Below are 17,437 nucleotides of genomic sequence, written 5' to 3' on the forward strand. Positions count from 1 at the left end.
AAATTACATTTTTACCCCTAATAGTTCACATTTTCACAATTTAGTCCTTATTAAACAAAACACAAAATACACAAAATTTGGCCACACTCCCTAAGGGCCGAATCTTCCTAGTACCCATATAAGTCCATACATTTCATTTATTTCACATTTGAGTCCTTCAAATATTTATTTTTGTAATTTAGCCCTAATTACTCAAAATCACCAAAAACTTCAATACAAAACATATTAATCTTTAACATATATTTCATTTTTCATCAACAACTATCAAAAAGCTCAAGCACTCATCAATGGCAAAACACATAATCATCATCAATTCACAAAATTTAAGCATGGGTTTTAAAGAACACAAAGCAACGATCTCAAAAACGTAAAAATTATCAAAAACCGAACAAAAGACTAACCTTAATCTAGCTCAACAATGGCCGAACCCTAGCCAAGCTTTTATCTTTTATTCTTTCTCTAGTTTCGAAAGTGGGAAAAGATGATATGATAATGGCTTTGTTATTATCATTATTATTATAACATATATTATAATATTATCATTTTTAACTTTTATTTTTAATGTATAAAAAAAACATATATTAAAACAATATGCCGTCCACTACCTTATAATTTTGGCTAAATTTCAACATAAGACCTCCAAATTATAAAGAAAACAACAATTAAGCACTTTCTTATTTAACCATCAATTTTTCATTTTACACGATTAAGCCCCCCTTTTTTTATTAAATTGACACTCAAACAACAAAATTAATTCACGAAACTTTCACACATGTAAATTCACACAAAATAAACAGAGAATAAAATATTAAAATATTTTTCAGACTCGGATGTGTGGTCCCGAAACCACTGTTCCAATTTAGGCCAAAATTAGGCTGTTACAACTCTCCCCATTTAGGGATTTTCGTCCCCGAAAATCTTACCGGTGAATAGGTTTGGATAACGTTCTTTCATTGTATTTTCTGACTCCCAAGTTGCTTCTTCAACTCCGTGTTTATGCCAAAGTACTTTGACTAACGAAATTTTCTTATTTCGTAATTCTTTAACTTCACGAGCCAGAATGCTAATCGGTTCTTCTTCATATGACATATCAGAGTTAATTTCAATCTCGATTGGACAAATCACATGCGAAGGATCGGATCTATATCTACGAAGCATCGAAACATGAAATACATTATGAATCCTTTCTAACTCAGATGGCAACAACAATTTATAAGCAACCGGCCCGATACACTTTATAATCTCATACGGTCCAATGAATCTCGGACTTAATTTGCCTTTGCGTCTAAATCTGAGTATTTTCTTCCACAGTGAGACTTTCAAAAACACTTTGTCCTCGATTTGAAATTCTATATCCTTTCTTTTCAAGTCCGCATAAGATTTCTGACGATCCGACGCTGATTTCAGACTATCCCGAATCACTTTCACTTTCTGTTCAGTCTCTTTAATCAAATCGACCCCGTGTATCTTATTTTCACTCAGCTCAGTCCAATACAATGGTGTACGACATTTACGACCGTACAAAGCCTCGTAAGGTGCCATTTTGATACTAGATTGAAAGCTATTATTATAAGAAAATTCAATCAAAGGTAAATATCGTTCCCACGTACCTTCAAACTCGAGAATGCAACATCTCAACATATCCTCAAGTATCTGAATGATTCGCTCAGATTGACCATCTGTTTGTGGATGAAAAGCAGTGCTAAAATGTAGTTTTGTACCCAGAGCATCTTGTAGTTTCTTCCAAAATCGCGACGTAAATCTCGGGTCTCTGTCCGAAACAATAGAAATTGGTACACCATGCAACCTCACAATTTGAGAAACATATAACTCAGCAAGTTTATCGAGTGAAAAATTTGAGCGAATCGGAATACAGTGTGCCGATTTTGTCAACCTATCAACAATAACCCAGATTACATCTTTCTTGCTCGGTGTCAACGGTAAACCGGATACAAAATCCATCGTGACTCGATCCCATTTCCATTCAGGTATCATGATCGGCTAAAGCAATCCAGATGGTACCTGATGCCCGGCTTTAACTTGCTGACAAATTAAACATTTCGAAACAAAGTTAGAAATGTCTCGTTTCATACCATGCCACCAATAGTGCTATTTCAGATCGTTATACATTTTCGTACTACCCGGATGAACAGAAAATCGACTATTATGAGCTTCATTCAAAATCATCTGAATTAACTTTGAATTTCTCGAAACACATAATCGGTTTTTGAATCTCAAACAATTCTCAGCATCAACTAGAAACTCTGAATCAACATTTAAGTCACACTAAGCTCGTTTTGCCATTAAATCATCATAAACTTTCTGAGCTTCACAAATTTGTTGAACAAGTAACAGTTTTGCTTTCAATTTAGCTACTATCGTACCATCATCAGATATAGTCATATGTGCGTTCATTGCACGTAAAGCAAACAGTGATTTTTGACTTAGGGCATCAGCAACAACATTAGTTTTTTTCGGATGATAATCAATCACAAACTCGTAATCTTTTAGCAATTCTAACCATCGACGCTGTCTCAAATTCAGATCTTTCTGAGTCATCAAGTACTTCAGGCTTTTGTGACCAGAATAAACATGACATTTTTCGCCAAACAGATAGTGGCGCCATATTTTCAATGCAAATACAATAGCGGCCAATTCCAAATCATGCGTCGGATAGTTCTTTTCATGTGGCTTTAATTGTCTCGAGGCATAGGCTACAACTTTGCCTTCCTGCATCAAAACACAACCCAAACCATTTAAAGATGCATCACTATAGATAACAAACTATTTACCCGATTCTGGCTGAACTAAGACTAGAGCTTCGGTCAAAAGAACCTTCAACTGATCAAAGCTTTTCTGACACTTTTCTGACCACTCAAACTTAACGTCTTTTTGTAGTAGCTTTGTCATCGGGGTCGCAATCATAGAGAACCCTTTCATGAACCGTCTATAATAACCAGCGATCCCCAAAAAGCTCCGAACTTCAGAGACATTTCTCGGAGGTTTCCAATCGAGTATAGCTGAAATTTTACTCGGATCAACCCGAATACCCGATGCTGATACTACATGACCCAGAAAACTAACTTCACGTAACCAAAACTCACATTTACTGAACTTTGCATACAACTGTTTATCTCGCAAAGTTTGTAACACAAGTCTCAGATGTTCGGCATGCTCATTTTCGTCACGAGAGTAGATCAAAATGTCATCTATAAATACTACCACAAATCGATCCAGATACTGTCTAGAGATCCGATTCATCAAGTCCATGAAAATAACAGGTGCATTAGTAAGTCCGAAAGGCATAACCAAAAACTCATAATGTCCATACCTCGTTCGGAAGGGAGTCTTTGGCACATCAGAGTCTTTAACTCGCAGTTGATAGTAGTCTGATCTCAGATCTATCTTCGAAAACACAGTAGCCCCTTTTAACTGATCGAACAAATCATCAATCCGTGGTAACAGATACTTATTCTTTATAGTCACCTTATTGAGCTGTCGGTAATCAATGCACATTCTCATCGTTTCGTCTTTCTTTCTCACAAATAGAACTGGTGCACCCCAAGGAGAGAAACTCGGTCGTGCGAAACCTTCATCAGTCAACTTTTGCAACTGTACTTTCAATTCTTTTAATTCGGTCGGTGCCAGACGGTACGGAGCTATTGAAATTAGAGTCATCCCTGGTACTAACTCAATACCAAACTCTACCTCTCGAATAGGTGGCAAACCCGGTAATTCTTCGGGAAATACGTCTGAATACTCGCACACAACTGGTACGGATTCAATTTTCTTTTTGGTTACTTTACTATCAAGAACAAATGAAAGGTAAGCGTCACAACCTTTTCTCACATACTTCTGAGCCGACATCGAGGATATTATTGCTGATAAACCATTCAGATCATTAGATTTAATCTGAATAATCTCATCATTCAGGCATCTTAAATCAATAGTCATTCTTTTGCAGTTAACCACAGCATCGTGTAAAATCAACCAGTCCATACCCAAAATTATATCGAACTCGTCAAATGGAAACAACATTAAATCAGTCGTAAAACACAAATCTCGAATTATCAACAGACAATTCTTACACACTTTGTCAACCAACACACACTGGCCCAAGGGGTTTGATACTCTAATCACAAATTCAGTAGACTCAACAGGCAAAGTCTTACTGAATACTAAAGTTTCACACACGTATGAATGAGTCGAACCAGGATCAATCAGTGCAATAACATTAGTATCATAGAGAGTGAAAGTACCAGTGATAACGTTTGGGGATGAAGCCTCCTCACGTGCGCGAATGGCATAGGCTCTGGCAGGCGCGCGAGCCTCAGATCTAACAGATGTATCTTTAGTACCTCTCTGACTGCCACTCACATTACCCGTATTCCTGGGTGGTCTACCTCGAGCTGCTGTGTTGCCAGATCTCATATTCTGAACAAAATTTCGATCCATAAATTCTGGACACTCTCGAATAAAATGATCTTTTGAGCTACATTTATAGCAAACTCGATTGTTGTACTTGCCCCAACACTCACCAATATGTCTCCTACCACACTGTTGACACTCGGGTTTATTCGGTTGGGTATTACCAACACTAGCAACTGATGTGGCTCTTGAACTCATTGGTGGTCGTTCTTGCATAGGAAGCCCTGCAGTAGCCTTAGATCGGCTACTAACATCTCTGAACTTTTTTGTTGCCGTCTGAAAAGTTTTACTCACTGATATATTGCGGAAATCACTAGCTTCAATCTCAGCTTTTCTTTTCTCTTTGCTGAGTTCTTCAGCCTTGCAAGCTCGCTTGACGAGTACTACAAACTCTTTTATTTTGAGTATGCCGACAAGTAATTTTATGTATTCATTCAGCCCTTCCTCGAATCTTTTACACATAGCAGTCTCGGTCGCAACACACTCTCGGACATATCGGCTGAGACTCACAAACTCGCTCTCATAATCAGAGACGGTCATACGACCCTGTTTTAGCTCGAGAAATTCTTTGCGTTTCTGATCAATAAATCACTGATTGATATACTTTTTGCGAAACTCTGTCTGAAAGAAATCTTAAGTGATACACTCTTTCGGAATAACCGAAACTAGAGTGTTCCACCAATAGTAAGCTAAATCCCGTAACAAGGATATAGCACATTTTAGGCACTCATCAGGTGTACAGGATAATTCATCGAAGACGCGAATGGTAGTATCGAGCCAAAATTCAGCCCGTTCAGCATCATCACTAGCTGTGGCCCTAAATTCTCCAGCTCCGTATTTTCTTATTTTATCAACAGGAGGTTTATTCAATCTCATAGGATCGATAGTCGGAGGTAGCACAGGCATCGGAAGTGGGTTAATCAGGGTCAGAGGTTGTTGAACAGCTGGATTTGTCCGGATATATTGAGTAAACCATTCATTCATCATAGTATAGAAGGCTTGTTTAGTCTCATCACCATGGTTATTCGTATTCGGTCGAGAATCAACCGGCTCCGTCTCTTGCATAGGAGCAGGCGCTACACTCTCGACATCATCCGCTACAGTTCGATCGGGATCCATTACTATACGAAAACACATTTGTAGGTGTCAGAAGTCATCACACTATCTCAATATAAAATATGGCATGTATAGCTAGACCCATACGCGCTACGTTAGTCCTAGAATCGACTAAACCGTAGCTCTGATACCAATAAAATATAACACCTCGACCCTTGTCCGTCGTCGGATTAGAGTTACGAAGCATTACCGATCAAAATCCCACTCAAATTTTTTTTACTCAACCACGAAATTTTATTCCATATATATATTATCACATAACCAATTTAAAATCAAACATGCATCTTTAATCAAGTTTCATATACTAACCATGTTTCAACAATTCATCCACATCATTATCATTTACCTAATCAAAATTTAATATCATAAATCAAACATTTATCCAAACATTTATTTCATTTCAATATACTAACTATACTACATATTACAAACATAAGTAATCTACCCTGTTTGGACAGCTCTTATACATCAAAAATTGAGCAGCATATATATATAAAATTGGACAGCATTTTTTTTTCACCAAAAATTAGGCAGCATACATATACCAATTTGGACAGCACTTATACACAAAATTTAACAGCATGTGTATACAAAATTGGACAGCATTGATTCACCAAAAATTAGGCAGCATACATATACCAATTTGGACAGCACTTATACACAAAATTTAACAGCATGTATATACAAAATTGGACAGCATTGATTCACCAAAAATTAGGCAGCATACATACACCAATTTGGACAGCACTTATACACAAAATTCAACAGCATGTATATACAAAATTGGACAGCATTGATTCACCAAAAATTAGGCAGCATACATACACCAATTTGGACAGCACTTATACATAAAATTTAACAGCATGTATATACAAAATTGGACAGCATTGATTCACCAAAAATTAGACAGCATACATACACCAATTTGGACAGCACTTATACACAAAATTTAACAGCATGTATATACAAAATTGGACAGCATTTTTACATCAAAAATTTGGACTGCATATATATGACAATTTGGGCAGCATAAATACATTAATTGGGCAGCATTTAAGCATAAAAATTACATGAACATATACCACATTTTAAACCATTAAAGTATATGCATTAATACCAAATTCAAACCAAAAGAGATAAACCATTTTTGCATGGCTTTTAAAATACATATGCACATTGGTTCCAAAATCAATATTTTAACTATGCTATACATGTAATATATTTGAGAACGATTTAGCAAAATACCAAAAGAAAATATCGATAGTGTGACGAGCCTAGCTGACGATTCCCGAACACGTAGCGAACACCGAAATCTATACATCAAAACAATTATCCAACACATTGTAAGCTAATTTAGCTTAGTAAGTTATAAGCAAAATAAACTCTACTATTTAAACCGATATCTCAAATAATATTCAACCAATTCATACTACTAAATCATCTTACCTTTAGCTTACCATATCATAAGATAATTATTCACTTATTACTATGATTTAACTAAAATCAATATAATTATACATCAATAAACATTTCTTCTAATTTAAACACAAGACCAAATACATTATGCATTTCCTCATCATGTAGTATAAAGAATCATATTATATATATATATGAATCCAAATATAATCACCACATAGGTTTAATACCTATAAAATTTAACCTTAAATAAAACCATAATGGCTATTACTCAAAAATTCCAAGTGTTTACTCATTTTACTAATCATGATTTCTCAATAAGACAAATACTCAATGCTAATAGTTATTCGAAAATATTTAATAAATTCGCACACTTAGTGCTCAATAATCAAACTCGCACACTTAGTACTTTACCATTAAACTCGCACACTTAGTGCTTTACAAATTAAACTCGCACACTTAGTGTCGAAAGTCAACAATTCAATACTTCTTATTTCAATAATTTTATCACTACATGTATATATATACCATTCAATTCAGCATAATTACATAGATACTAAGCTGGTTTTTAAAACGATAAAATTATATATATGCTTAATAACTTACCTCAGATGTCGTCGTCTAATTGATCGGCTACTCAACTACTTTCGATTTCCCCCGATCTAAATCCGATTTCTTGGTTTCTTGATCTAAACATATTCAAATAAATCTCATTTTAACATATTTTCATTCAATTTAGTCTAATAACACATAGATGGGCAAATTACATTTTTACCCCTAATAGTTCACATTTTCACAATTTAGTCCTTATTAAACAAAACACAAAATACACAAAATTTGGCCACACTCCCTAAGGGCAGAATCTTCCTAGTACCCATATAAGTCCATACATTTCATTTATTTCACATTTGAGTCCTTCAAATATTTATTTTTGTAATTTAGCCCTAATTACTCAAAATCACCAAAAACTTCAATACAAAACATATTAATCTTTAACATATATTTCATTTTTCATCAACAACTATCAAAAAACTCAAGCACTCATCAATGGCAAAACACATAATTATCATCAATTCACAAAATTTAAGTATGGGTTTTAAAGAACACAAAGCAACGATCTCAAAAACGTAAAAATTATCAAAAACCGAACAAAAGACTAACCTTAATCTAGCTCAACAATGGCCGAACCCTAGCCAAGCTTTTATCTTTTATTCTTTCTCTAGTTTCGAAAGTGGGAAAAGATGATATGATAATGGCTTTGTTATTATCATTATTATTATAACATATATTATAATATTATCATTTTTAACTTTTATTTTTAATGTATAAAAAAACATATATTAAAACAACATGCCGTCCACTACCTTATAATTTTGGCTAAATTTCAAAATAAGACCTCCAAACTATAAAGACAACAACAATTAAGCACTTTCTTATTTAACCATCAATTTTTCATTGTACGCGATTAAGCCCCCCTTTTTTTTATTAAATTGACACTCAAACAACAAAATTAATTCACGAAACTTTCACACATGTAAATTCACACAAAATAAACAGAGAATAAAATATTAAAATATTTTTCAGACTCGGATGTGTGGTCCCGAAACCCCTATTCCAATTTATGCCAAAATTGGGCTGTTACAATTCTGGTTCTTTCGGTACGGCATCTGGTTGTCGGACTTGGGGCGATGATCCACCTTCAAAAAATAGTGTATGTGGAGGTGTTTGCATCACGAACGGCGACGGTGTTTAAAACCTATACGTTGGTGGGGATTGGTAAAAAGGAGAGCTCCCCGACAACCCCTCTTGCGATCCCTCGTGCGCCGCTGGCCTATACATCGGCGGTCCACTCGACATAACAAGAAATGGAGCTGAACCAGGTTGGCTTCAACCTGCCATAGGACTCGGAAAAGGATACATATAAGGGTCAGGATACATATAAGGGCTAGGAAACTCACTTGGCATCATCTGAAAAGGCGGTTGCTTGGGTATTATCGGTTGAACTGCTGCATCGAGTGACTGTGTTGGTGCTCTCGTTGGGCCTGGTGATTGCATGGTCGTTGATGATGAGCCGGGTGAATGTTTAGGCCTTCGTCGTCTTGTCTCTTGGATTTAGAGGTCCGCTCCTTTCCCTTTCGACACGTATTTGCCGCTGCCTCTCCTCTGGCGTCAGTAAATACGGCTTGCCATGGATCCTAAACCATGGCATGTATTCTGGAACGCACGCTAACTCCGGAACGATGATTGGTTCCTGAGTAGGTATATATTTATACCGATCTTCCCACATTTCTATGTACTCGGACCAGCATCTCGTCCAATCCGTATTCAATTGCCGATGGTCGACTTTGTGTTGATTGTCAAACACCTCAGGATCCACGGGAATCGGTTGTCTACATCCAAACTGTCGTAGCACTCTGTCTGTCTAGTGTGGCTCCACAGTTGTGTAGTTGATCAACACGACTTTCACGTGCCAAGCTTGTGGATTTTGTAAGAACTCTTCCGGGATTACTGCCCGAATTGCCTGATCCTCGTATGGTGTCCATTGAAACTATATGAACATGATAGAAATATTAGTTATATACATAATACTAAATACTAAATACTAAATATCAATTGACTAGCGAATGTATGAAAATATCTATTTTATTTAAAACTTACTTGTGCTTCCGACCGTTGGTCCAATAGAAGCCGTATATCTTCAAGAGAGGACGGTAATCGAGCACGACTTGCCGGATGGTTCCACCTAATTAAATAAATTTTTAGCATACTTTTATTTTTAAAAATCTACATAATAATTGTAAAATCTAATATAAAATTTACCTCGTTATGAGTGGGAATGTATATGGGTGGTCCACTCGAGGACGTAGAAATGGAAAGCGAAACTGTGCCCACGACTGCAGTAGTGAGAGGCAACCTCCGATTTTTGCTCTTCCCGGTCGCGTCGCCCTGCACATCTCTCGATATAACGTTGCCAAGACGGTAGACCCCAACTCAATTCACTGGCTGCTCTAAAATCAACGAGTTTCATCAGCCATCTTAGATGTACGCAGCTCCGTGACGTGTCAGGCATCAGATAGCCTCCAATTAATTGAAGAATGTATGCCCGAGCATATCGGATTCTTTCAATTTCGATTGAATATTCATCCGGATCAGGGAATGTGTCACCTAACCAGCCCATCTCGATCTTACCTCCCTCCATTTTCTTCGAAATAGTGCCCAAAAGCTCGTAGCACACCGCCCCCAATTGCTAGATTGGGCAGACCCGGTGACTGTGTTCTCGTCCACCGGCAATCCCAATTGCAGACTGACATCTTCTAGAGTGATAGTGCACTCTCCACATGGAAGATGGAATGTGTGCGTCTCGGGTCTCCACCTCTCGATCAACGCACTGATTAGTTTCGGGTCCACCTTGCATCCCCGGCCTACCATCGCCACGTGCCAAAAACCCGCTTCCTGCAAGTAGTTCTCTACCAACGGTGATGGAGGAGCATGCATATTCCGAATATTGCATTTCAATACCTGATCTACAGACTTTTATAACAAATAAAAAATTAATAATTATCTAAAAATGCATAAATAAAAAATTCTTAAATGATATTTAAAAATTAAATTTAATACTTATCATTTTCATTTGTTCCATCGATATGTAATGCTTATCAAGACAAGTCAATTCTCCGGCCATTGCTGAAATCGTACAAATTTTTACGGTTTTAAAAAAATTTAAAAAAATATTTTAAAAATTATTTAAAAAAAGGAGTTAGGAGAAACTTAAGAGAAATTTGAGAGAAAATTGAAATTAAATATGTATTTAAGAGAATTTTTGAAGGAAATTGAGAGAAAATTGAGAGAAAATTTGAAAGAAGATTAGTTTGTGAAAAAAAAAGGTGGGGGTATTTATAGTTTTTTTTTACCGTTGAGACTGTTGGAGCACTGTTCACACGCGGGGCAAGTCGCGGTCACGTTAGCGCGATTTGCTATCATGTCAGCAAATCACGCTGACCTGACCGCGATTTCCTGGCGGGTCCCCTGAAATCGCACTGACATAAACGCGATTTTTTGAAAAATGAACCATTTCGATAAATAATTAAATAATTGATCCATTTCAATAATTTAAAAAAAAAGGATTTTTTTCTATAAATTGCCCTAAAAAAAGCACTGCGTTAATAATCAAACACGAATAATAATAATTGTCACGCAAGCAAACTGGGTTTTAAAGATAAAAATGCAAATGTCAGTGTCAGTAGTATAAGTAAGTGGGCCGTTTTGTCGTGTATATAATTTTTAATTTGTTTGCATCATCTCAATTCCCTATGATTTCTATATATCACGTTAATGTTTCTTCAACTTCAGCATCTTCAGGATACTTCGTGATCCCCCGCACTTGCTCCTCTCACCTACCACCGCCACATCACTTCATTCCCTTTGCTTTCGCTTTTTTCAAAAATGTTGGGGGCTCCGATCAAAATATCTTCTTCGCCTTCTTGCTGTTCTTCTTCTGAAAATAGAAAGGCGATCATGTTGTCGCCGGTTTGTTTAGATAAATCGAGGTCTTTTCAGTTTCTTTTCTCGGGTTCTAAATTGCAGTGCTCCAAAACTTTGGATATCAAGCAGCTCTCCAGCGCCAAGTTCCGGGTCTCCCGAGGATCGAAATTTCGAGTTTTCTGTGATTCCAAGGTGAGTTTCTTCGGAATTCTGTACTTTATTTTTATGGGATTATCGGGGATCTGTGATGGGTTGGGTTTTTGGATGTGTTCAACTGTTCATTCAATGTTCTTTTCCTGCAAGTTGGCTTTATTTTATTTTTGGTATTATATATATTTTAGTCAAATGGTTTTGGAATTGACGATATTGTTTGTCCGGTAATGAGTAATAGTAGTTCGTAGTTGAGTTAATGGGTTGGACGGTAGGGCTCAGAAAAAGACCGAGAAAGCATTACAACTATACCATTCGGCTCGGTTTTGGTCTAAATTTATTAATTTCGGTCTGCTAAGTTTTTAATTTTTGGCTTATTAGGAAAATAAACCTTCAAACTTAAAAAAAAAAAGTCAATTATACTTTTCTAATTTTTTACACTCACAATTTTATTCAATCAGATCTTTGACCAATGTTGACTATTAAAAACAAACAGCAATTTCTACATGATCATTAAAAAATGTCACACCAGTAAAAATAAAAAATTCTATTTAAAAAGTAAGTTCGTCACTAAACTTGGATAAATAGTTGTCTTTTATTTGAATTTGTTAGTGATAAACCCAAGTAAGTAATGAACAAAGTGAAGAAAATAAGAACTGAAAAAATCAATATAGAAATTTACGTGAAAAAACTCCTCAATTGAGGATAAAAAATCACGGTTAAAAAGATATTCCACTATAATAAATAATGAGTACAAGAGAGAGAATCAAAGGAAAATCCAAAACCCACGAGAACAAACCTTTCAAAAACAAAGAACAAAATTCTTTCAATCTCAATATTTTGTTGTATGCCTAACCTAGAGTAATTGTGACCTATTTATAAATTAAAATTCATATTATAATATGACTAGAATACCTCTAGATTAATTATAGTTTAAATGGGAAACTGAAACAGAATTTAACTAGGAATAATAAAGTCAAAAATTTGGATTGGATGTCGCGTCGTCGTGACGCTGCTTCTCTGCTCGTCAGGACGTTAAAACAATTGCGTCGTCGGGACGAGTCTTTGTTCCTTGTTGGAACGAGATCCACTATTTGGGCCGAATAGAGGTATTCTCCCACAGAATCTGAACAATCATTTATACATATTTATTCTAAAATTATAAATAACATAAAAAATAATAAAAAATTATTAAAATTATTAAAATTTATAAAATTATTAAAAATTAATTAATAACCATAAAATTTATAAAAATAATTGATTAGAAACCATAAAAAAATTTATAAAAATCTTAGACATTAATCTAAAACCATAAATTTTAAAAAAAAATTATAAAAAAATGTTTCCTCATATTGATTAAATAATTTGACTATAACTTGCACAAATTGAAAAAAGAAATGAGAGGAAAAATATAACAAAGAAATTGTTAATATTGATTTTATGATATAAGTTGTTGATGTTTGTTTATAAATTATTTTTTTATAAATTTTATAAATTTTAATTAATTTCTAATAATATTTATAATTAATTTCATGACTTTTTCTTATTTTTTAATTTTTTTTATAATTCCAAATGTATCTGGGCAAGACAGCTATGCGTGTGGATTCCTTGTATACTTATTTTTAAAGTAATTTAAAAATATATTTTTAATATTTTTGAAATTTTTTATTTTTATTGATGTGCACTGCCACGTTAGCAATCGATGTTGACGTTGCATCTATGGATAGTCGCATTAGTGTTACCGTTAGTTTCTTAACGGTCAACATTTGTTAAAAGGTCTTATTGGTCAAAATTGTGAGTTCTTAGGCTTTAGTTGGTGCACAAAGTTAGAGGGGCTTAATTGTTTTTTTTGAAAAAATTCGAAGGCTTATTGGAAAAATAATCCTTAACTTTTAAGTTAAAAGATTTGCAATTATCTAATTTTATTTTTAGGCTTAAAATAAGCCTTAAATTTTAAGTTAAAAAGATTAGCCATTATCTAATTTTTGTTTAGGCTTAATATGCACTTTTGTCGTTAAAGTATATCGTTTTTCCATTTTAGTTCTTAAATTTTTTTTGGCCTACTTTGATCTCTATTATTATCAAATATTTTCAGTTTAGTCCTTTAGATGTTAAAAACTAACGAATGAGATATCCAACCAATCATATGTTGTCTCGTGTCATATAATGTCGTCACAATGATGTCATCATTAGAAAAGAAATTAAAAAATTCTTTAAAAATAAAAAATATAAAAATGTTAAAAATTATTAAAATTATAAAAATTAAAATATAAAAAAATTTACTAAAATTTTAAAAAGATTAGATATTTTAATATTTTAATAATTTTTTAAATCACATTTACTAGAACTTGAACATGATTCCTGTCCCTTGGAATGATACCAAATGCAATAATTGACTTATAATTCAATCAATCTAAATTTATAATTAATAGATATTTTTAGGTGATAAATTCGGATTCGTTTAAATTTTCAAATTATTCAAATAATGGAATTAATGTTATTTCAATTATATAATATTTTTAATTATTTCAATTGTTTTTAGACAAATTATTTGTCTCTAAATCAATATCTTAATTCACAAATAAATTTTTTTAAAAGAGAAGTGGATATCTAAAAATTAACATGAGCATATATTGCAGTAAAATATTTGAATTTAATCTTTAATATTTATGGTCACAACTACAATCAAATGTGGCAAATATCAGAATATGCTATTGTTGAGTATTTTTCTTTTCTAAAGAACTTTTGTACAATTTTTATGAAAATTGATTGTATTTTTTTAATATTTTAAATGTGATTAGTGAATGTATCAACAATTTTTTACTTGTTTTTTTTAAAAATGATATATTTTTAATTTTTATTTAAAGCCCGAATAACAAACACGATTTGAACTCACGTTACATCTGGGGGTTGAACACCCTTAACCATTAGACCATAAAGCCCAACATGAATTCTTTGACCAACTTTGTATATACTGCTATGCAATAAAGGGAGTCTTGAACATACAAGGAAACCAATAACGTTTTACATTTTGCATGGATAAAAACAATTATCTAAACAATGCACAATAGGATTATAAATTTGTTTAAAGAAATTATTAGATTACGGCACACCCACATGGATGAAAAATATTGTAAATTTCAGAAGAAAAGAATGAATTTCTTGTATTTTATTTATCAATCGTAAGGGTATATATAGCATTATAGAAATCTTATAATATGAAGTAAAATATCCTATATAAATTACAATAAACCAGCACTTTAATTCCTATCATTTAACCTACATATCAACTATCTAATCCCAACAAATCAACCTATATACAATCTGTAACATTCCTCCTCAAGTTGGAGCATAGATATTGAGAAATTTTGGTGAAGGAAAAAATTCTTATTTTATCAAGGAAATATAGGCTAATACTTATATTAGGATGACTGACATTTCAACCCTTTATTCTAGGAAAGATAATAGGACAATCCCATAAAGTTAAGAATCTTAATAAATTAGGAAAGCAACTAATTAGGAATAAATTAATGACTTATACTATATTTCTTAGGAAATTAAATAATAAAGCCTAATCTACCAGATTACAGCCTATGAGTAATTTCCTAATATATAAAACTAATTCGGCTCCTTTCTACACTCCCCCTCAAGCTAGGGTGTATATGTTATACAATCCCATCTTCGAGTTGAATTCATCGAAGCTGATTCCTGGAAGAGCTTGGTGAGAATGTCAGCAAATTACACTTGAATAGGGATATAGCTTAGTTAGACTATTCCATTGTTGATCTTCTCTGAAATGAAATGTCTGTCAATTTCCTCATGTTTGGTCTTGTTGTGGTGTACTGGATTTTTAGCAATGCTCATGGCGGATTGAGTGTCACTGTATATTTTTATTTGGTCCTTAAAATCGACTTTCAATTCCCTTAGTAATCTCTAAATCCACATTCCTTCGCAAATGCCCAAAGCAAGAGCACGATATTCTGGCTCTTCACTACTTCTTGACACCACTGACTGCTTTTTGCTTCTCCATGTAACAAGATTGCCCCAAACAAAGGTGTAGTAACTACTTGTGGATCTTATTTCAGTCAATTCTCTAGCCCAACTTGTGTTGGTGTAAACCTCTATCTCATGAATTTCACTATTTTTGAAGAGTAAACCATGACCTGGTGTCATCTTTAGGTATCTGAGAGTCTGATTCCCAACTTCTAAATGTTCCTCATGCGGATTATTCATGTGCTGGCTAACAACACTTACTGAGAATGCAATGTCTAGCCTTGTGTATGAGAGATAGATCAACTTGCCCACTAGTCTTTGATACTGCCATTTATCCACTGGTATACTCTCATTTTTCCTTAACTTTAGGTTGGGGTCCATAGGCGTCTCTGTAGGTTACACCCAACCATGCCTCGGAAATATCTAAGAGTGCTAAGATCTTTAATTTCAAACTCAATCTTTTGAGTTTGATAATTTCCTTTGAGGCATCTCTAGTTAGAATGATGTCGTTGACGTTGACAATGAGAATAACAATTCTACCTTTTGATGAGGATTTCACAAATAAGGAATGATCTGCCTGGCATTGATTGTATCCATTTGTGACTACTGTTTTGGAAAACCAGACACGAGGTGATTGTTTTAGCCCATACAATGACTTCTTTAGCTTACACACTTGATGGTTGTTAGAGAAGGTTTCTAGACCCAGAGGTATTTCCATGTAAACGTCTTCTTCAAGATCTTCGTTCAAAAAGGCATTTTTTATGTCTAGCTGGTACAAGGGCTAATCTTTATCTACTGCTAGTGACAACAGTACTCGAACCGTGTTTAACTTGGCAACAGGTGCAAAGGTTTCCTGATAATCGGTTTCATATGACTGAGTAAAGCCCTTTGCCACCAGCCTGGCTTTAAACCTCTCGATACTTCCATATGCTTTATACTTAACTATAAATATCCACTTGCAACCCACTGGCTTCTTTCTTTGAGGTACCTCTGTAAAACTCCAGGTTCCATTTCTATCTAGAGCTCTAATTTCTTCCTCGATAGCCTTCTTCCATGTTGGATTTTTCAAAGCTTCTTGAATTGAATTTGGTATCTGTATACTGTCAATAACTGAAATATATGATTTATATGATGGCAACAATTTTCATATGCCACATACTTCTCAATAAGATGGTCTGTACATGTTCGGACACCCTTTCTTTGAGTAATAGGTGGCTAATCAGAATCATCAATAAAAAGAACAAAGACTCACGAGTTGAAGAATCCATACTTTTGTGAAATTCTGAAGCAGGAGGCTCCGGTTCTAGTTCTTGACAATCTCTAATTTGAGTGTCGTTCTCTAGATTTTTAGTAGGTCGTCTCCTCTCAGAATAGACACGAAGTTCTTGATGATTTACACCAAGTTGTGGTTGAGTGGACTCATGGAACTGAGACTCGGATGGTGTGTCGTTTGGACTTGATGTGGAATTGGGATTCGGATTTTGAAGACTTAGAAGAGATAAGATATTAGAGAGCTTGGAAGAGGGTAAGGATGCCAAATTGACACTTTGGGGTGAAATATACACGGATTGAGTGTCTTGAAGAATGTCCCAAAGCTGAAATTCCCTCAAGTTCTCCCTTGAATTTCAGATTTGGACAAATAGGATTGGTGTTCAAAAAAGTGACTACATCTTTCGAGTAAGATGTGAGTAACACTTGTACCCTTTTTTTATTAGAAGAATATCCTAGGAAAATGAATTTTATTGATTTGGGATCAAGTTTGGTTCAATGTTGTTGGTGCACGTGAACAAATGTTGAACAACCAAAGACTCATGAGGGAAGACTTGTAGGAGGACTTCATGAGGTCTCTAAA

General features: G+C 34.4%; 1 protein-coding gene across 2 annotated transcripts in view; it reads left to right on the forward strand.

Moving 5' to 3' along the window:
* Positions 1–11,254: 11,254 nt before the first annotated feature.
* LOC107903886 (probable acyl-activating enzyme 16, chloroplastic) overlaps positions 11,255–17,437 on the forward strand; it is a 35,456-nt gene continuing 29,273 nt past the window's right edge. For both annotated transcript variants that reach the window (XM_016830066.2, XM_041092613.1), the window contains exon 1: positions 11,255–11,634. In XM_016830066.2, the coding sequence (XP_016685555.1) occupies positions 11,404–11,634 (231 nt within the window). In that variant the 5' untranslated portion in view covers positions 11,255–11,403. The remainder of the gene's footprint in view (positions 11,635–17,437) is intronic.

Source organism: Gossypium hirsutum, chromosome D05, assembly GCF_007990345.1.
Source record: "Gossypium hirsutum isolate 1008001.06 chromosome D05, Gossypium_hirsutum_v2.1, whole genome shotgun sequence".
Lineage (NCBI taxonomy): Eukaryota > Viridiplantae > Streptophyta > Magnoliopsida > Malvales > Malvaceae > Gossypium > Gossypium hirsutum.